Source organism: Botryllus schlosseri, chromosome 1 (assembly GCF_051294905.1).
Source record: "Botryllus schlosseri isolate E-star chromosome 1, Bs_hap1, whole genome shotgun sequence".
Taxonomy (NCBI): Eukaryota; Metazoa; Chordata; class Ascidiacea; order Stolidobranchia; family Styelidae; genus Botryllus; species Botryllus schlosseri.
This window is the reverse complement of record NC_137236.1, coordinates 32,452,965-32,476,149: the sequence shown is the minus strand read 5'-3', so window position 1 is coordinate 32,476,149 and position 23,185 is coordinate 32,452,965. Positions and strand designations below refer to the sequence as shown.

The following is a 23,185-nucleotide window of genomic DNA, read 5'->3' as shown; positions in this document are numbered from 1 at the left end:
TCGAACGATGAGGATAATTTGGTTATGTTACAGTCAGTTCGGTAAGCTATTATGTTATGAAATATAGCCTATGACAGGGGTTCTTAACCTGGGGGTAATTACCCCCAAAGTGGTAATTTACCAATTTTGGGGGGGTAATTCAAATTGACGTTTTATATACTTATATACCTGAACCTGAAGTATTTTCAAAGGTAAATGTGAATGTATGCCAACATATATTTTTCCAGCTTGTATGTATTTCGTTTCACTGAATACGCCAGGCCTGCTGTGATATCATAGTAGCCATTAGTAATTATGAATAACAGGGCCGAGTGTGCTAAGTATAGGTCCAATTTATTTTGCAGCAGGGCGGATCACATATTGTTGGGCATGCTGGTAAATTGAAAGACAGTAAGGGGCGTCTAAGTTCAGCTTTACACCCATAATGCAGTAATAAATTAATATTGTAGAAACATAGTTGTTAGTATTGAAAAGTGTAGTGATCTAGTATAGTCAGTAAAATTAAGTCTGAAATCATCAAATTACCTTCGAAGAAATAAGGGGAAAATTTTGGAAGCTTCTGGGCTCGCCTTCCAAATGAATAACCAATCTTTAACATGCCTTCAAAATGAATAAGCAATTTTTGACATAATGGCATTGAACTTTATGATTGAACTTCCTTCAACTTATTGCAGTGAAGTAGGATTTTCTACAATGGTATCTATCAAAACGAAATAAGTTTGCGATTGACAATAACATGGGATGCTGGCTATTATCATTTCCTTTGTTTAGATTTCACGTCATTATGACGTCATATTTGTGCTGTTTTACAATTGATTGAGCGCAAGTTGTAATTTGTTATTTTTGGAAAAGAGGTAATTGCATCCCGTCAATTTCCTCTTGGGGGTAACGATATGAAAAAGGTTAAGAACCACTGGCTTATGACTTCCAGAGCCTTCCTGCAGTTGCCAACCCTATATATGACATCTCAAGCAAGCGATACAGTTGATTTTCGATCACCAATGTAGTTTTAATTGGTCTACTTTATAGACGTAACACAACAGCATTGCTTCTCGAAGTAGCCTTATTTTTTAGCATACTAGTAACTCTAACGATTTCCAAAACGTTAATAACCCTGTGCGGTCAGATTTGTGGAGGACAGTATAAGTTGTTATGATACCGAATAGTACACTAATGGCCATCTAACTTATCGTTGAACGTTTGGGGTTTAGGCAAAACCCTGTCTGTGCGCATTCACCGACTAACTGCGCGGTCCGTTGGTCAGCAGTGCGCAACAAATAAAAAATGGTAATCAATTTGATCGGACTGCCGAATTACAACTTTTCTCGTTAATTTTGTGGTGATAACTAAAAAAAGGTCATCCTTTTGGCTTTTTCGTGCGCAGCTTAGATTTTCCGTGTCAGTACTGCGCAATTGCGCACGGGCGCAGCTTAGAGAGAACGGTGGTCACGAGAACTCAATAGATCTCAAATTTGGGTCACCTTCTAGGGGGGCGATGAAAATTTTTCGAGCTTTTATAAGAGGGCGATGAGTCGAAAAAGGTTGGGGACCACTGGTCTATGGCATCGAGGAGCACTGATTGCACCACGATACGCACGACGCAACATGCATATTTTTTCTGTTACACTACAAAATTATCATAAACCTAAAATAAAAAACTGACTAGTAAATTTATTGTGATATTAACCTGAATATATTCGGTTGACACTCGTCAGGAGTAATTGCCAGCAACTAGTGCATAATTTAAAAGAACATTTTATATCGACAATATTGTAATATCAGTTGTCCCTGGTCAAAAAGTTCCGAGTATACCAGTATTTTGACTATGATACTTACTCGAATATCATATACGATTCATACTGATCTCGTATTTGTTAACAATGATGATTCCCATGTAACTTAAGAGATTAGTGAGACCTTGATAAACTGTTGCATATATTGTAGGCTACAGACTATGTCAGGCTTGCATTCGTTCTCTTCTATACTATTCTTATTCTGGTACCTTGGTAACGAACCATAAGTGCGCAAGGGTGACTCATTTTGAAAGTGTTCTGGTTCCTCGGACTTTGTTCAATTATTTTTATACTTGCGTGTAATTAGTTGTAACCTGGCTTCTTTCGGGATTATACTATACATCGCTCACTGTACGAATTACTCGGTCTTCTATATGTGTAATGGGATGAGAATGCTCCTAACAAGTATGCTTTATTCAAAGCTGTCTGGGAGCACAATTCCATGAAAGTATCATTAATTGCAGGATGGCTGCAAACTTTGTACTATGAAGGCAGATCGAGTAGACAAATTACTCATGTAGAAAAAAAAATTTATTGCAAATTGTTATCAGATTTCTTCGAAATTGCTTCAATTCTTTTCAAACTGATTGAATATATTTGTTCATGGGTTTATTGATATTATAATGCTCGTCACTACTATTATTAAGGACATTCATGGCGTCCCAATATCGCTTCCTTTATCCGTGTTGTCACGACATGCTGATCCAACTTACCACGTCCAAACCGTAAACGGAAATCGAATCCAGGGAATAAAGGATTTTAGTAGGCCTGCTGATCGTGAGGTTTTTCGAAGCATTATAGCTGATGACTTGAAAGATGACTCGACTATTTGCACCCAAGTCGTGACTCATTCAGAAATATGCATACGTCGAAATTCGAATCAGGTCAACTCATTTTAGTGCAGCTACTTAATTGAGGTATTTCCGAAAACGTTTCTATATTGAAGCCATGACTCTAGTCATGTCAACATCAGTTGTTGCTAACTGTAAAAAAAACTCATAGTGTGCCAGTATTTCGACCATGAATTTGACACGAAGATTTATATTTAACTTCGTCAGTCTGCTAACATACAAAACTTGGATCGTCTATTTCCTGAAATATGACCGTTTTCTTTGGTCTGTACTAGGGTTGGTTCGGAAAACAATAATTTTTATGATCGGGATAACGGATATATCCGTATATTTGGAATTTATCTAACGGGTTAACCGGATAATAACTGCTAAGTGAGACAATCGATTTCACGAGATGTGCATGAAAAATGGATTGCAAAATCATAACACAGTGTTATTATTGATCTATGTATACGCGCGCAGTACAAATGAATACGAGAAAAATCACGCAAATATAGTGTACACTGCTTCAGCAACGGCCTCCTTATGACGCACAATGCATCAATCGTGGCATCCTGTAGCCGGCACTGGAGTTTTGTAACATAGAGTCCGCATGCATTGAATGCTCTTTCCGCCTCCACAGAAGTGGACCTAATAGTAATCAGCGCTTCGTAGCGAGACTAAAGGTTGGCAGGTCGTTTGCCGGAAGCTTCAAACACTTCGCATTCCTTTTGAACCATTCTTCTGCATAGGTTCGGAGTACTGGAAGGACGGGTAGCTGATACTGGAATAATAGTGTCCTATACTGGAATTGAGGACGGCGTGATATCTCTCTCAAATCCCTCCTTGATAAATTCACGTGATCAGGTGCGTATCCAGCCGAAAAATAAGATGGCAGTGTTTGAAATAAAATGACTGGGTTTCAATTCTTTTCGAATTAAGTATTAGTGGAAATTAATTACGCTTGCACGCACAAACAATCACACATGTTTCCGAACATTCGATGTCATTCAGTTTCGCGATGTCACTCTTTACTCACAATCACTTATCAGAATACACTTAACGGCATATTGTCAACCAAGCCATCCGAGGGGTGGGAGCCAACGCATGCTGGGCCCGCAGACGCGATGGTTAGGCCAGCGATTATCTCTTTCGTACCAGAACTATTGCAGATGCGATTATGTAGGCCAGAGTCAATATCCGCAGCACCAAGCCAATGCAGAGGCGATTGTGCAAGCCAGAGATGCATTAATTACGAAAAGAATGTCATTCTTTAGTACAGGACCAACCTGCGGCCGCAGAAGGAAATTTGTGCGACCGTGGACACGTAATTCGATTAGTATGTGTTGGCCGCCGTCGACATGAAAATTTAATTTGCGAGTTGACTCCCGACTTTTGGAGATATTTCAATTAAACTTGAAACTTTCTTCGCGTTAGGCGTGATTCAATGCGACTTCATTTTTCGATTATTATATTGTCGTAGCGCCCTTTGCAATCTGGGCTTCACAGTACAGATACGAACAACCGAGGAAAATGATGCACCCCATATAGAAACACCATCTAGGAACTATAGGTCTACGCTCCTCGCGAAAGAAATTTGTTTCTGGTACGTTTGGTAGATTCCAATGTCTTTCCACTATACCGACAATCCTGATGGGAGGTCAAGAAATAACAACACGAAACAAAGTGACTACAGTAACAATCGGCCCACCCGAAGATGCATCAACATTCATAAATTGCCAAAATTTTCGGAAACACTCCCTACATCAACTCTACCGATGAATCTGATCAGATTGGCTGAGAAAGGATAAATAGTAATACGAGAGACTATTTTCGTTGGAGAATTTGAAAAAATTTTCCCGTTGCGCGCCAAGATCATTGTTCCCATAGTAACTATTCATAACGTGAGCACTATATAGTGATTTCCCCGCGTAGGGTAAGACGATATCATAAAGTCGATTAGTCCGGAGTTCACCAGTAATGGACATGGGTATTTCGCGTCTAGGTAGTTCATCACGACTGTGTGTCCTGGTATGCGGCCGTAGGCCATATAAGTGATCGAAATGTGGCCGTGAAGAGCAAAAAGGTTTACCACGCCTGCTCCAGTACCATACTTGCAGGAAAACAGCTGCATACATTACATTTGGGGTTGATTTCAATTTTCAAGGTTCACCGGTCCGCCACATATCTTTTGAAATTTTGCCTGTCCGCGAGGGGGGGAGGTTGAGAACCACCGATGTAGACAACATTGAAGCAACACGGATTTTCACCAGCAGTGTACGCACAACTGCTGCTGTTTAACGTTTTTTCTCCACTCTTGACAAGCTACTTACAAAGGACAGACACTTTCTACCCGAGAATGTAGGAAAGTATCTTCCGTTGTACTACAATACATTTTAATTGTATTTGTAGTTTTGTACCATACTTCGTGATGTGAGGACAGACAGTTCCAGCCAGAAATGAAGATGAGTAGTACAATTCTAGCATTATGCGTGAAAACTCATAATTTATATACATGAGGGCAACATTTTTTCAAAATTAGGTTTTTTAACGTCGAAAAATGTCAACATTTTCATGTTTACGGTCAAAATCTTCCGTTTTTAGGTCCCGAAAATCACCCGAATAATTAGTAAATATCTGGTATCATTATGTTGGGTACCATAGCCCATAATGTGGACACGTCGAAAATTATGTAATACGTTCTCTATATGTCATACATGCCCGTAAAAACCTATAGCTTACCAATATTTTAGATGCATTAATTTTGATGTGTGAGACTTGGGTTGCGAGATGCCACTAAAACTCAGATTTGGGTCGCTGTCTAAAAAGTTTGAGAACCACTGCTGTAGGACCTCTGTGCTAGAAGGTGTAATGACTACGGTAAACAGATAATTTGCTGCAAGCAGCGTACACATTACATTCTATGGATTGTGCGAGCCCGAGAAAGAATATGAAACGTGTTATTGAGAACTTCAATAAAATCTTCGTTGTGAAGGCCAGCCATACGTTCCCGACACCAGACGATACGGATGCACCTTTACCACCTAGCTTTTCGTTGCTCTGCCAGGTGATGGGTGATTTGTTGAAAATTTATAGTGTTCTCTCATTACCTTTTTTATAATGTTACTGTGTGACTATATTTTGATTTGATCAAAAGTGATCAAACTGATGCTCGTATTGATGATATTCGATTAATTCCGATCAAATTGTAAAAATATGTTATATTATTTTTGTTGCAAGATATAATAACATGACAATGGCGCTCTCTACCGCCTAATGCTTCTCTTTATTAAGATTAGTTCGACACTTTCCTAGTTTCATATTTATCAGACCATGCCATGCTGTCATAGAACTACTTACCGGTATATACACTGAAGAAATTGTGGAAAATATGTAATAACCACTTTGAACTTGAAAACAGATATTATTACCACTGTAATAAATAAACACCATTGTCATTCCCATAAAAAGAGCGACATGGAGTCAGAAAAATTATCTATTCATCACGACTTGAAAGATCCATGCGATGTTGCCAAAAAAGAATTCTCTCGAAACGTCTACACCAAAACTCATATATGTGATGTATGTGGGAGAACATTTACTATGAAGGGTGACCTCAAGCGACATATGAATATGCATGTTGGCATCAAAAGTCATGAATGTGGTATATGTGGGAAATCGTTTCATCTGAAGAGCTACCTCAAGTATCATATGGATATGCACGCTGGCGTCAAAAGACATGAATGTGATGTATGTGGGAGAGCATTTACTCAGAAGGCCCACCTCAACCTTCATATGGATATGCATGCAGGAATGAAAAATCATGAATGTGATGTATGTGGGAAAGCATTAGCTGAGAAGAGTAGCCTCAGGCAACATATGAATATGCACGCTGGCATCAAAAAACATAAATGTGCTATATGTGGAAAAGCATTTACTTATAAGCATTACCTCAGGCAACATATGAATATCCATGCTGGCATCAAAGACCATGGATGTGATGTATGTGGGAAAGCATTTACCCAGAAGGGCGACCTCAATCTTCATATGGATATGCATGCTGGTGTCAAAAAGCATATATGTGATGTTTGTGATAAACCATTTATGAGGAAGAATGAACTCAAGGTTCATATGGAGATGCATTCAGGCATCAAAAATCGCGAATGCGATGTATGTGGTAAAACATTTATCAGAACGGCTGAAATCAATGCTCATATGGATATGCATTCAGGCATCGATAATCATAAATGTGATGTATGCGGAAAAGCATTCTCTCGGAAAAATGCCCTCAGGAAACATGTGAGTATCCATGCTGGCATCAGAAATCACGAATGTGAGGTGTGTGGGAAAGCATTTACTCAGAAGATTCACCTCAAGTGTCACATGGATATGCATGCTGGCAATAAAAATCATGAATGTGATGTATGTGGGAAGGCATTTACTAGGAAGGCTTGCCTCAAGTCTCATATGTATATGCATGCTGGCGTCAAAATACATAAATGTTATGTATGCGGAAAAGCATTTACTCTTAAACATAACCTCGGGCAACATATGAATAGGCATGCTGGCATCAAAAACCATGCATGTGATGTATGTGGGAAAGCATTCACTCAGAAGGCCCACCTCAACCTTCATATGGATATGCATGCTGGTGTCAAAAATCATGAATGTGATGTTTGTGGTAAACCATTTTTGAGGAAGAATGAACTCAATATTCATATGGAGATGCATTCCGGCATCAAAAATCGTAAATGTGATGTATGTGATAAAGCATTTACTAGTACCCGTTGCCTTAAACTTCATATGAATACTCATGATGGCGTCAAAAAACATCAATGTGAGATATGTGAGAAAGCATTCATTAGGAAGATTGATCACAATTGTCATATGAAAACGCATATTGGCAGCAAAGGTATTAAATGTGATGTATGTGGGAAGACATTAGCCCAGATGAAAAGCCTCAGGGTTCATATGAAGATGCACGCAGGCATCAAAAAACATGAGTGTGGTATATGTGGAAAAGCATTTACTTGTAAACATGAACTCACGCCACATATGAATATCCATGCTGGCATCAAAGATCATGAATGTGATGTATGTGGGAAAGCATTTACTCAGAAGGGTGGCCTCAAGCTTCATATGAAAATGCATGCTGGCATCAAAAATCATATATGTGATGTATGTGATAAAGCATTTACTAGTAACCGTTGCCTTCAACTTCATATGAATACTCATGATGGCGTTAAAAAACATCAATGTGAGATATGTGGGAAAGCATTCATTAGAAAGATTCATCACAATTGTCATATGAAAACGCATATTGGCAGCAAAGGTATTAAATGTGATGTATGTGGGAAGACATTAGCCCAGATGAAAAGCCTCAGGGTTCATATGAATATCCATGCTGGCATCAAAGATCATGGATGTGATGTATGTGGGAAAGTATTTACTCAGAAGGGTGGCCTCAAGCTTCATATGAATATCCATGCTGGCATCAAAGATCATGGATGTGATGTATGTGGGAAAGCATTTACTCAGAAGGCTCACCTCAAGTGTCATATGAATATGCATGCTGGCGTGAAAAAAACATAAATGTGGTGTATGTGGAAAAGCATTTACTTGGAAGGACAGCTTCAAGCGCCCTATGGATATGCATGCTGGTGTCAAAAAACAAACATGTGATGTGTGTGGAATGGTATTCAATCATAAAATATACCGCAAGCGTCATATTAATATACATGCTAGCATCAAAAATCATAAATGCGGTGTATGCGGGCAAGCATTTACTCAGAAGGGTGGCATGAAGCGTCATATGGAAATACATGCTGACAGAAAAATTCATGAGTGTGATGAATGTGGAAAACCATTTTATCAGAAAGGTGACCTCAAGCTTCATTTGTATATACATGCTGGCATCAAAAATCATAAATGTGATTTATGTGGGAGAGCGTTTACTCAGAAGAATCGCCTCCGGTGACATATGAACGTCCATACTGGCATCAACAATCATGGATGAAATGTACGGGTGAGAGCATATACTGCGAAGGGTTACTCCAAGGGTGAACTCGTTAACATGTATTACATTCATGTATCTGAAAAAAAATCATCTCTGTCCAATTATTGAATTTTGTTCTCCAATATTTCCTGACGTAAATTCATTGACGTGTGATAAAATGCTTTGTGATATTCACATGTACAATTTCAGTTGATATGTGACAGCCGTGCTCTATACTGCTCCCTGTTATAGTAGTGATGACTTGTGTTGTTCCTGTGTCTTTCGCATCTAGCCGCTTCGACCTTTGGACCCTTAATAAAGTCTCTGCGGCAGTTCTTGTAACGTGAGTGAATATTACAGATATTTTTACACATATGGGTTCTGTTAGCTGGTTTAGCACTGAATATCTGAAGTATTTGAGATTCAGACATTTTTGATCTCAAGAACACTCATCTTACCTGTGTTTTGACGAGTCATGTTTTTAGTTACCGTCCCTTATTTGCATTCCGTTATTCTCCACGACAACTCTTAATTGCTCTGGTTTGATTTGATGATTGGTTAATTTAATTGTTGCGCCGTCCGTTCTCGTTTTCCTTTATATTTCACTGTTGCTGTTGTTTCATTCTCTATTTCGACTGCTATCGGACGAGCAAGCAATCTTGCGAATCTCGCCATTTAACGTATCTATTTCTGAACAAGCTATTCCGTATCGTATGTTTTGGACTGCTTGTATTTGAAACAGAAGAGATTTGAGATACGCAACGCTTGCTTAGTACCCAGATTGCCAGATTTAGTGTGTAGCAGACAGGATCCCGACACCTGATAAAGTGCCACTCATTGATTTCAGTGCCGCGTCGGAACAAGCTGAGCGTAGAATGAAGTCACAGAAACGTATGGTGCATAACTGCACTGCACGTGTTTGCTCAATGTGTGGATGCCTTAAGTCATTGATAACACTGGTCCACACGATTTTTGCGCCGGGACTTCTTTGGGTCAATTATACCTTATTTGGGCGCGCTGAATACGAATCCGACGTAATTTTGCTCCATCAAATCACGTTTCTGAGATATTATGTATGTTGAATATGTTTACTTTTTCGCGGCACTCAAATAGATTCGGGCTACTTGCAGTACTTACTGAAGTGGCAATGTTTTTCAACTACTTCAACATCTACCTGAACTGTTTTCCGGATGAACTAATTACTTTTGCAATTTGTTTTTTGTAAAGTAGAAAGTAGTTCAGGGATAATACTGCACCACTATCATGAGGTAAATCGTCATAAGAAAACTGTAAAATAGCCTCTGAATCACGGTACCTGAGTATATTTTTTTGAAGTTCCTACCCATGAGCGGTGTCATTATAGTCATTTTGCGTTATATGCGGTGATACATCTTGCGATTTCGTATGTAGCCACCTCCAAACAACTGTTGAAAGTAAGCGACCACCCTCTCCCCGATCAAATGTACTTAGATATTTATTGATTTTTAATAATTCTCAGACCTTTCATTTCGTTTTCTACTTGAAGTAGTTTTGACATGTCTTAGATATGACTACTTCTGCTTGTAATTGAGAAGAAATGTATGGCGTTACTTACGCTTACGCTTACGCTCACGCTGTTACTTACTAGCGCTGGTCACTTCGACCGACTCTTGTTCATAGTAAAATATTACGGCAAATCAGAAACCTCCAAAAATGTAAAGCTTTTTGTATTTGGAATTGGCGTTTAATCATGCAACACACTAACAAAAAGCCTCGAAATTAGGGAATGCAAATCTCTGGCTCTCTTCCGGCATAGAACACGTGGTATTTGTTGTAGGCCACAGAATGTCCTATGTCGAGAGGGATCGACTGTCCTAGAACCGATGCATATTTATTTCTATTGTGAAGCAACATGCACTTCCGGTTTCATGCTTAGCTGTTAGTAAGCACAAGCAGTCTCCATTCATCTGGTTGTCTATAATAGACAATGCAAAATAATCCCTTTATATCAAGGAAATAAACCCAAAGAAAAAACAGTTCAGAAACAGCTTTCCTCGATTCCGATAAAATGTGACAATATCTGGAAACTGGAGAAGAAGAATTAGCATGATAAGTACATGTGGAGATTAATGATGATAACTTCTTTCAAGTTATCATGATAAGCACTTTTCTTCTTTGGAAAGCAGACTTCCTGTTTCTTTTAATGTTTCAAAACAAGCTTAAAGGGTCACATATTCGGGTCATGTACCAGAGTGAACAATTCTCTTCTACATAATATACCAGCAATACAATGTTTATTGTTTGCAAACTTTTGCGTTTTACGAAAGAGCAGAGTGCTGTCACAAAATGCATTGACCGATTAAGTCTCCAGGACGGATGTGTAAAGATAGAAAACGTATGAAACTAAATTAACTACGGAGGTACTAATCAGAATCTTTAAACGAAATGTGGTATATAAAGATGATAACTTCTACCGACGAACAATATATCAACATATAAATTTATGGGATGAAAAGAGGTCCTGATCGGAAAAGATAGAGCACCACTGGATTCAAGTTCACCGAAAACTCAGTTATTCTGTTCTGCAACCCAGGTTTCATCACTATAGATCAGTGATTCTCAACCTTTTTTAGACACACCCCCTTTCATGATAGTGAAAAATTCCGCGCCCCCTGTCGTCATATCACAAAATTAAACCGGGTTGCTTAGCAACCCCAACAGATTGTTTGATGGCATGGAAGGTTATGACTGCTGATTAGAGAGTTCAAAAATATGAAATTCAGTCTGTAGAGAATCACGCGTGAATTGGAGGTAAATCGCGATGATTTCAATAACAATATTTGATCTGTTTCTGTTGTATGCTTACCGCAGGGGTGGGCAAAATTTTGAGCTCGCGGGCCGCATTCAACATCTCAATCCATTCGCGGGCCGCACTATATAAAATTGGGATCATAAACCAAAACGTAATATTTTTATTTGAATATATAGTGAGGACATGGAGATAATGTATATGCTTATTTAAAACAAACCAAACATTACTTCGTTGTTGTTATCGTACACTCGTCAGAAACAGTGGCGAGATTTCATAGGCTGGTCGACCTCAATAAACAATTTGTCAAAATCATACAGATGTAAGTCGGTTGTCCCGATTCTTAGAACAGGATTGAAATTTAAATCTGTGAGCAGCGATCTGTTCATAGATTTACTAATTCCACTTTTCGTTCCGTTCCAGGACATGCAATGCTGACAGCATCATAACCTTGTTAGCTTCAGACCACTTCTACAGTGTGTAAAGAAAATATAAATGCCCTAATTCTACGCTTACAGATAACGAATCTACCTAAGACACGCGAGAATCGTCTTTTATACGCACATTACTGAATTGAAAATAAAACTGGAGTGGTCAATCTGAAATCACACTCGTGATCCGAATTATGTCAATCTCGTTTAGGATTTCTGTGATGTTTAGCAGTTGAAACCTTTCAAAATGCCTGGTCCTTGAAATCGGACTGTCGTGCCAGAAATGAAACATAAAAAATGATATAGGAAGTATTTACCTTAGAACAGTGGTTCTCAAACTTTTAGGACACCCCCTCCCTTTATGATGGTGAAAGATTTCGCGCGCACCTTACCGCCATATCACAAAACGCGACTTGGATGCTAGCAAACCAAACGGATAGTTTGATGGTATGGAAGGTTGCGACTGTGAATGAGAGATTTTTAAATATGAAATCCAGACTAAATATAGAGCACTAACTATGAATTGGATGTAAATCGCGCTGAGCGCGAAAATTTTTTTCAGTCGTGCTCAGCTTTGCGCCCCCTTCTGATGCTTTCACGCCTCCAGTTTGAGAACCACTGCCTTAGAATTATCATGGTGAAATATACTAAGAAATAGTTTAATCAAGTCCTAGCATTAATTCGAATTTTAGGACGCATTATATCAATATTTCTAATAGGTTTCTTCAGACTCTCGCGGGCCGCACAGAACGGTGTGGCGGGCCGCATGCGGCCAGTAGGCCGTAGTTTGCCCACCCCTGGCTTACCGTGATGTCACTAACGAAAGCCTAAATTTGAACTAGAACTAGAACTAATAACTAAAACTAGAACTAGAACTAACAACTTCTTAAAATCCGGAACTGAAACTAGAACTACTCACTTTTTGAAACCTGCAACTAGAACTAACACTTAAAACAGAGGTCTCAAGCTCAAATGTGCTCGAGGGCCAATTTTCTAGTTTTGATGACGCCACGGGCCGCAGCATCAATGATAGGGATATTTAATGGCCTTATTTGACGGGACCTTGCAGACGGGCATTCCACAAACATCGTGGAAATGTAATTTACTATTGCACTACTAACGCTTTTTGACACGGGAAAAAATCACATTTTCAAATATTTGAATAAAATTGTTTTTGTGCCGGGCAGAATTTTTTTAATTAACGAGTTATAGACATCATGTGAGAGGATGCATCCATGACATCGCAAAACTGTCGGGTTATAATATTGCAACTAGCGGACCTATGACATGCAACAACTTTACGTTGACTATTTTAAGATCTACTGAAGATTGGTATGATATCAGAGTATTTGAGCGGTGCAGCCTAATCCTATGGTCTTGGTATCGTCGTGGTAAATATAGGCTATTGTTACTGTCATTGCTAAACACACATTAAATAAGCGTAGGATTTCGCCTTCGATATATCAATGACAACTTAACTACACTCATTATTGAGCCATAGTAATAGCATTGCTTCTTAACCATTTTAGTGATCGTACCCCTTGTGCTTCCAATATGATTTCTCATAGCCCCTGTCAAGTTTAAACACAATTTCTGATGGTACCTATTTAAATCAGAAAGCCCATTCACAAAATCGCGCGCAGCGCGAAGACTATTTTCCAGTTGAATAATTTGACCAAGAAAATATTCCACAGCATATGGGCCTACAAATTCTACAATGCATCTCTTACTCCATGATGTGGTGCTTCGTACCCCGATGGGGTCTACGGACCCTGGTTAAGAACCCCTGGAATAGAAATTTCCAATCGGCGAAGAATTCGTTGGTGTTACAGCTGCGGAGCGTACTGCCACCTCACTCGCCACCGATAATAATAACATGGATGAAGAGAAAAAACAACATACATCGTGTAACCAACTACATACGTCACGGGGGTAAAAGAATACCCATAGTTGCCATACTGACCTGATTAAATATCTATATACCCTATGCAACGCAAGCTACGACCTTTTGATGTATTACTATTCTGCATGAAAGTTGCAAAGTTGCGTCCGTAGGATTACCAAGTCACCATCTCGAGTCGCAAGTCCTTCTCCGATTTCACCGTTTGACCCGACTCAACTCGAGTCATTTTTATTTCATCACCCAGTCAATCCAAAATCAAGTAATTTTACGAGAAGGTCGCACCAAACCAATTCACAATTTTCAGTCGCAAATCATCAACGGGTCATGTTTTATCATCATGAACTAGAAATGTGACGTAATAGCTGATCCGCAAGGTAACTTTTAAAAGTGATGTGATAGTGATGTTTGTTGGGGTTTCAATGATTTTTATAGTAGTTTTTGCGTAAACTTTAAGTTCTTATATCTAGAAAGATATATGCCACTTAAATATATTGTTGATTACTTGAAATTCCAAAATGCCGACGCGAGCTGCACAAAATGCTCTCGCAGGCCTACATAATTTTCCAAATTAGCAAATAGAACAAGAACTAGAACTACTCAAAACACGTCAGTTAGTTGAAATGTTCAAAAATAACTTTCTTCGAATTTGACTGTATATTCGATAAAATTGTTAGGTGGGCTAAAGAACGCTACACGCGAAATTTGGGTCAATTTAAACCTGTTGAAGCGAAACTATACTAGAGTGGGAAAATTTTACAACGTTTTACTGCCAACCAGTGTCGTAGGTGCCACTTGGCGGTTATGGCTCTGCGCCAGGAGCAGCAGGCTCCAAGTGAGTGGGAAAATGAGTCTGCACAGTGCACAGTGTACACAGCCGGCTAAAAGCAGCTTCTAATTTGTAGTCCAATAGCTGGCTGCCCGAGAGCTCAAATTCAATCAAATGTTCTCAATCAAAAGCTAGTGTCGCACTGATTCCAAAAACACAAATTAAAATGTGAGCATGTCAATGGAAGCACTCCGAAATTGCCGGCAAGGCCAATTGTTCCGAACAATCGGAGCGCCGCAAAACAATGACCGATTGACCATGATAATGGAAATTGTATCAAGCGAATATTCGGAATAATGCCGATATTTTCAAACTTAGACGGCTATTTCGGGGTGGTTCCGTTGTCCTGACCAAACCGAATCAAGGCGGCAACAATATCTTTCGATTAAGAACAGTATTCTATTGTTTAATTGGAGTTAGATGCGCAAATTGACATATTTAAGAGGCGGGTGCGGAGCAGTGAAACCACTTTTGATCGTAATGCAACAGCGTTCGATGTTTTACATTGGTTCGGTCGATACTAATGCCTCTTACATATATTGCGTTCACCTCTGTACGGCCAATCATGCCAAGCTGCAGCATATCCTCACGAACAATCTCGTCAATTCTGATAAGATTGCAAACGGGCTACTGTATACTCCACTGGCACCTTCGCAGAATCGGATGTCACGAGACGGGTTTGTGCGATACGTGCGATATCGACGAGACGGTCGAACACTTTTTAATTTATTGCGAACGCTATTCGACTCCCCGCAATCATTGGAAGACGACAGCGGCGAATCCAGGCATAGGCATACCGTTTCAGCTCACAAAACTGTTATCAGATCCACGGATTATACTACCAGTGGCTGAATTCGTTATCCACACCGGCAGACAGTTGTGACGCTAGTGGCTTTGTCAGACTCTTAAGACCTGGTGTAAAAGGTCATAGTAGCCTAACATATGCTTACCATATTTTGGAAATGTAAAAAGAGGACACTTTTTCAGAAATTTGCAAGATGCCAAACCGGAGTAGAATTCTCAAAAACCGGTGAATTTTTCCCACTTTGTGATCGGTTGACTAAAAAAAAAAAAAAAGTCATCTTTTCGCTCAGAGCTAAAGTCACCGTTTTTCACTCAGAAATATCCGCCGGAGCTTCACCTCTGTGCTAATTTGCGGCATATCACTTGCAATTTGCTCTAAATCTGACCTAAATTTTCAAAAAAGAGGACAAAATCTCAAAAAAGAGGACAAAAGGGCGTCCTCCGAGGACACTTTCAAAAAAGTCAAAAAAGAGGACAAATCCTCTTAAAAGAGGACGTATGGTAAGCCTACCTAACACCATGTATAGTACTAACAACAACAACAACAATAGCTTTCGATTAAGAACATTATTCTATGGTTAAATTGGAGTTAGGTGCGAAAATTGACAGATTTAAAAGGCTGGTGCGGAGCAGTGAAACCACTTTTGATCGTAAGGCAACAGCGTTCGATGTTTTACAGTGATTAGTTAAATCACACCTACTTGATTCGACACCATTCGTGTCCGACAATACCATTTGTGTTTCAATTGCGAACTCTGAGAGGAGCTTCTCGAAGCTCAAACTGATAAAGTCTTATTTACGTTCTACCATGAATGAGGATCGGCGATCACCTCTATCCATTTTTTATAGAAAGGGTCTACGTTCAAAAACTTGATTTTTAGATTATTTTCGGTGATTTCGTTCCGCAGAAAGCCCAAAAAGTTCAGTTATGAGGCGGCTATTGATTTTGTTTTATTTGCCCAATACATGGCGCGAACCCTTTCGGCCAAAGGGCCACATGAGATTTGGGAATCATTGCGCACTTGGATGTTGAATTTTGATGACCTTTCTTGAGTCGGGTTATAGCAGGGTTATAACCGAGTCACAAGGCTCCGAGTCACAAGTCAATCTCACTTTTATAGTTTTGACACGAGTCAAGTCGAGTCATTTTTAATTCACCACCGAGTCCAAGTCATCGACCCGAGATTCAAGTCCGAGTCATGGTATTATGACTCGAGTCCGAGTCCAAGTCATTGTGTTGACTGCTTAGTTTCCAGTTAAAGCTTTGTTAAACCCACTTTTATAACTCTGTTTGGTGATATCGACTGGTTCGCGTTTGTAATATACTAATTTTCCTCACTTTTAACAGTTTCTGGTCGCTTTTTCAAGTATACCAGTACCAAAAGTCAAAGTCCCGACGCGATAGGGCGGTTTCTTTACTCGTCTTCGAAATCACAATGAAATGTCGGTCTTGGTCTCGAGTCATATGACTTGGTTCGAGTCATGCGCAATGACTCGAGACTAAGTCGAGTCAATACACAGATTGACTCGAGTTGAGTCATTTCCGTATTTTTAGAAAATGACTCGAGTCAAGTCGAGTCATCAGAAAATCGTGACTCGAGTCGAGTCATGACTCGAGTCATTACAACCCTGGCAACAAGACGTATATTACTACGCATCGAAATCGATAACAATTATGTCGTGAAAAGTCAGCGTGCATAGTGCACTCGTGAACTAACCGCGCCAAGCGCTAACATTTTTGTAAGTTAATGAATGAGTTCTGTCAATACCTATGTCACTTGTATATATTGCGGGTCGCCTCTGTATGCCGCTAGGCTCATTTGACAAGGACAGGAGTATTCGGCGCTATCATTTTGTGCAAAGGTTTCATCATCACCTATCATCTTTCTGCAAATGCAGATGCGAAGTCGGATGTTGGACGACACGTTCTCTTATAATTGCGAGTATTGTCAGACTAAATTCGGTAAATTTTCAGGAGGGGGTACTAAAAGCAGGAAATTGAGTGACAATAAATCGCGCTGAGTGCTAATAAAAATTTCAAGTCAAATAAATCTGCTATGAAATATTCTACTTTATGATCATATACGAAGATCTTATGAAAAATCTGGCTGGCCCCTGGCTACGTCATTGCGTCGGAAATGATGCTCAAGTCATTACCAACCCAAATTTCGCTGTAAAGTTTATCAAATTTTTGGTTGGCCTTGCAAATTCACAATAAATTACATACTTTGTTGCGTCGATAGCAGACGATATATCTAACCGTAATAAATTACATGGAATACTTATTATTTAATATTACAGCTAATTTCGCGAATTATTTCGCCAGCCACTCAAAATCTTCTCGCGGGCGACGGGTTGGCCGCCCCTGGACTAATACATTCGTTCTCCATTTCATGTCATTTTTGTTTTTCGCCTTACAAACGCTGAGACGGTGAGGCTTCTTTCTAAAGCAATATATAGAACTTCTGATACAGCGCATATTATTTGTAATTATTTTTTTTATTGAAGAGTGTTGAAAAGTGAGCTATGTCGAAATTTGCTGCGGTGTGCTTATTGGGCGGCATTTTCATCAAAAGCCACGGGCGGCAGCACATGCTGCTACGCCACTACAACCAACCCCATAAAATTGTTGTATTTATGACTGTCAATCTAGCTAAGTCGAATAACGTGTAATAATGTAAGAGCTCATTTATTAGTCACGCAGCAATGCAAAAGCATGTTGGTTAAGTCCTTCATTTAGTAACAGACCGCGCCCTCGAGCAGCACGATATATTAGGAACATTACCAGATCTCATGATTGCTAACACAGTTTTTTTTTTCAAAGCGGATGTTTACCAACAATAAACATAGTGACACCAAATCGCATGGATAAGTAGTTAAATACCTTCACTTTATGTTCATTTACAATATATTTCTGCCTCTTTCAAAGCGGGGAGTTTGGAACGCGGCAGTTACAGCCAGGACTGTGGATGTGGAGTCGGTAACTTTTACCACCGACTGCAACTCCGACTTTGATTCCAGACATTTTCAATAGACTTGATGACAATTCCGACTCCAGCGTTATTAAATTTAGCGACTCGGACTCAGCCTCCGACTAATTTCCTCATGGAGCAGTGTTGGTACTATTTTCATCACTGTTACAAGTGATGTAATCATGTAATCATATAATCAGTTGTATAATTCCTGTAGCGGTCGCTGCAACGACTTGTTGCAAGACACGCTGGTATAATGCTTGATCGGAGTCGACGCTACAGCTACAGTTCCCGTTGCACGCACTAGTTGACTGACTAATGACCGCTCTGAGTACTCTTGCAATCCTGATCACACACGCAGATCCAAGGAGCTTTCTTTACTAGCACAGAACAGCCAAATAGTAGTAATTAGTGGTCAGAAACTTGTAGATTTACCAGGTTCAATGATACTGCGGTTCAATAAGAAATAGAAAGAATAAATGAAGCGAAATGGAGCCAATTGTCTATCTTACGTCTGCCGCGCCAGCGCGCCGACCTCCATATGCGGGCTCTGAGAACACGTGCGTCGTAGACTAACTGTGCCGTCACAGCTCGTGGCTTCGAGAGTGACCTATTTACGCTTTCGCGCACAACGGAATCGGGACAGACATTTACACTCCCCCTTTTAAGGACATTTTTGTGCAACATAAAATGTCTTTACAACCATTTTTGCAAACGTGTAAACAATGTGGCTCCACTTCGGGAAATCGGACTACACTGATAACACATAGAGTACGAGAGATCCAAATGGTCTCAAGTATGTACGAAACAAATAACAATAACAACGACAAAAAAATAACGAGATTCACTCATATCACACAGCGAAAAACAGACAATCAAGAATCGACTGATATCAAAAGCACCAACTTGTGAATGGGGCGGTCAACATAAGTGGAAGAAGCAGTGCGTCTACCCTTTGCATCAAGCTCCGTTGTCGCAACTAACACAGTTGCTTTCCGAATGTGCCCATCACCACTTGGCGTGACAACCTCAACTCGGCCAAGTTTCCAAGAATTCCGGGGCTGATTAGGGTCGGAAATTAAAACAATATCGCCGGGTTTGAAGTCCCGTTTGACATCATTCCATTTACTTCGATTTTGCAGTGAGCTCAAATACTCACGTTTCCATTTACTCCAAAACTCATTGGCAAGGTACTGAACCCTGCGCCATCTCTTGACCAAATATATATCACATTTTTGAAATACTCCTGGTGGAGGCAATAAAACCTTAGACTTCAATGTGAGAATATGCTGAGGGGACAATGGGATTGGCGCTGATGGGTCATTCAAATTTTGCACACACAACGGTCTTGAATTTACAATATTCTCAACTTCGGTAAGAAAGGTACGGTAAGACTCATCACACAAGATATGACCAAATTTCAGCAACAAAGGATTAAGAGCAGCCTTCACGGTTCGGATTTGTCTTTCGACTGCTCCTGACATGTGACTAGCATGGGGAACGGCAAAGTTGAATTCAATAAAATCGCAATGCTCATTCAACAAGAAGTTTTTCACTTTAGTTTGGTTCAATTTCAAAGCAGCTTTTTTCAGCTCATTACTAGCGCCGACAAAATTTGTGCCACAGTCACATCTCAGTTGCTTCATAGGACCTCTACGGGCCAACATTCTGCGGAGGGCATTGATGAAGGAATCAGTGGTCATAGCATTCAACGATTCCAAATGGATAGCACGGGACGACAAACAAGTAAACAAAACACAATAACGCTTCAGAGTAGATCGCTTCTCTTTCACGTAGTATATACCAAAGACATCGCACGGTTCAAAGGTGGACTCAGGGGCCGCAAAGGGACCCACGACATGCAGGAAACTAGGGCCACACAACCAACGACATTTTGCATTAAAATCACTCACAGGGATACCTCTACTGGCATCATCACTCGGGTTTTGTGCAGAAGGCACGTAGTACCATGAATCCACATTGGTATGGTCATGGATTGTCTGGACTCGATTTGCGACATACGCGTGAAACCGCTTTGCCTCATTTTTGATGTAGCCTAAAACTACCATGGAATCAACCCAGAAATATTCAACAACATTCTCATACTTCAACTCGTCGCGAAGAAACCGACTCATCCGCGACGACACAACAGCAGCGCTCAATTCCAATCAAGTTGGGCAGTCCTTTTCAAAACGAACGATTTGTTGTTGGGAATATCGACAGTCTCGTCTCGAAGCGGGAGAGGCATTTCGTAGTGCTTGTCTGGACGCTGCTTTATCCCGTCTGAAATCATCTGCAGGAATCTTCGATCTTCTACGGAGAGCGACGATAACTTTCCTTTATGCTCGGCGAACTCCAATTCGAACATGTTCTTCACGGCGTTCGGGTTGATTATCTCTTTTGCTCGAGACGCTAATACGATGTTAGCGTCATTGTTCATTTCTTGCACGATGATCCTATGACATATAGCATTGTTAGGATCAACGCCTTTACAGATTTTACCCACAACACCCCATCCCAAGTCTGTCTTCATAGCAAACGGCTCGTTATCTCCCCCAGCTACCACCTCACGAGGGATTAGGGCTGCGACCACATCACTTCCCAGCAAGATGCCGACTTTTGCATTCGGTAGATAAGGAGGCAACTCATCTGCTACCTTCTGGAGGTGAGCCCACTCTTTGCATGCGGACGCTTTAGGAATCTGTGTTCTGTTCGCGGGTATCTCATCTCTGACATACGCTTGTGCTACGTTGACACTCTTCTTCTTGTCATAAGATGTAACTTCGAGGTTCCAAACTTTCTCAATAGGCCATGCATCCTTTCCGCTCATTGTAGACAATTCGACATGTGTGGATTGACTATTCAGACGAAGCTCACTCTTTATCTCTTCCGTAACAAAAGAACGGTTACTTAACGAGTCCAATGCAGCGTAACAAAGGGTAATCTTCGTGGGATCCGACTTGGGATTAACCCAGACCGGCACCAGCATGGTATTATCGATTTCCATGGTTTCCGACTCACAGACTTGAATGCAATTTGAAACACCAGAAGCAGAACTCAAATGGAGGCTGGTTAAATGAAACTTGCCGCATGTCTTGCAAACCACACGCTTGGTACAGTCTTGCCCCTTGTGGGATCTACTACACTTTTCTCCACACCCATAACATAAAAACTTGTCGTACATAAACGATTTCCGCTCATTGAAGGGCAACTTCCCGAAATCAACACAATCCGGGATATGATGGCCTTTCTTTTTACAAAAGATGCAGTCGAACTCATCTGGCTTCACATTAGTTCCGAATGACACACTTGGCTTATCACGTGGAATCTTTTGAGCGGAATGAGTGACGTTACTATGTCGGTCTTCATTAAGCATTCTGAATTCCGGCATGTTTTGAAGCTCTGACTGATCTCTTACAAATGACACGAAATACTCAAAGGGCGGGTAGCAATTTTTATCATTCGTTTCCACTTTGTATTGCGACACTTTAACACGCCACTTCTCGACTAGTGACGGAGGTAACTTCTTCACTATGTACATATGACTTGACGAGTAATCAAGAATGCCCAACTCTGATACATAATGCTTGTTGACTACTACTTGCTCCAAAAAATCAGAGAATTCACGCAGGCCAAGTTTGTCATATTCCTTTATGTAGCGCCAAGCACGCAGTCTATTCAGGAAGGTTTGGCCAATGACAACAGGGCTTCCATACCTGTCTCGCAAGTCTCCGATTGCTTTTTGGTAGGATTCCTCCGTACCATTCAAAAAATGACTTTTAACAACTTTCAACGGGTTGGGACCAAGATGCTGTTTCAACAAATTCATCTTCTCATTGACACAGCAGACTCTATCTTCCACCAAAGCCTTGAACGAATTTTCCCACTCTATATAGTTGGTTTCATCACCATCAAAAACCCAAACTTTTATATCGGGTATTCGCGTCCTAGGTCTTACATTGTAATGATGTTCACTTGGTATAAGCATGGAATGATCGGTGGGCGGTTTAGGACTCGGCACAAACAGTTTTTGTTCAATTACTTGCGGTTCGACACACGAGACATGGTTCATTGGGGGAGATTTATCAATAACTAACGTTGGTGTTTTAGGTTCCGTAAATTTGACAGTAGATGGCCTTACTTCGGGACGGTCATGAGAGTCACTTAAAACAAAGTTTTTTACCTTGTCTCCCGAATCCAAAACCGGAACGCTATTCTGTATTTCTGCGAAGTTAGATCCAACACACTGGGTATCTTCATCCAGACCAAAGGGGTTCTCCTCCTTTTCAATTTGCTCACAAGCCTTGATCTCGGCTCGTTTTTCAGCAATTTGACTCTTCAGAGCCAATTGCGACAACTTTTTCTTCATTTCAGCTTCTTGCTCTGAAAATTCCAGTTTCGCTTCCAGAGCGGCTGCTTCCCTTATTCTCGTATGACGTAGCTCTTTGTTGCTGGCGAGGCTGGTGCGACTGTGTTGTGTATGGCGACTCGATCTCGAGCCGGCTCCAGATCTCGCGCGGCTACATACGGATCCATTTTCGGATGGAAGCATCATGAAGTCCATAACGGTTTGCTGAACTTTCTCAATTTTCATTTCAACCAACCTCAGACTTTTGGTGAAGTCCTTTGTTTCCGTATTTTCGGCGTACTTGGAAGTAATTTCTCCGGTAATTTTCCGCAATTCGTCTCTGTAGGAAGAAACACCTTTCATTGCTTCCCTTACTTCTTCTTTATTCGCTGATTGCGTTATAATATCCACAACCACTTCGATGCGACTTTTAACATCTCTTTCTGTTTCACGGAACTGACGTTCAAGTTCAATCAATCTCTGATCGAATCCATG

General features: G+C 40.4%; 1 protein-coding gene across 1 annotated transcript; it reads left to right on the top strand.

Moving 5' to 3' along the window:
- Nucleotides 1–5,829: 5,829 nt before the first annotated feature.
- Nucleotides 5,830–8,447, top strand: LOC145447714 (uncharacterized). Its single transcript, XM_080325967.1, has one exon. The coding sequence runs from the start codon at nucleotides 6,101–6,103 to the stop codon at nucleotides 8,213–8,215; it is 2,115 nt and encodes a 704-aa protein (XP_080182093.1). The 5' UTR covers nucleotides 5,830–6,100; the 3' UTR covers nucleotides 8,216–8,447.
- Nucleotides 8,448–23,185: the final 14,738 nt, after the last annotated feature.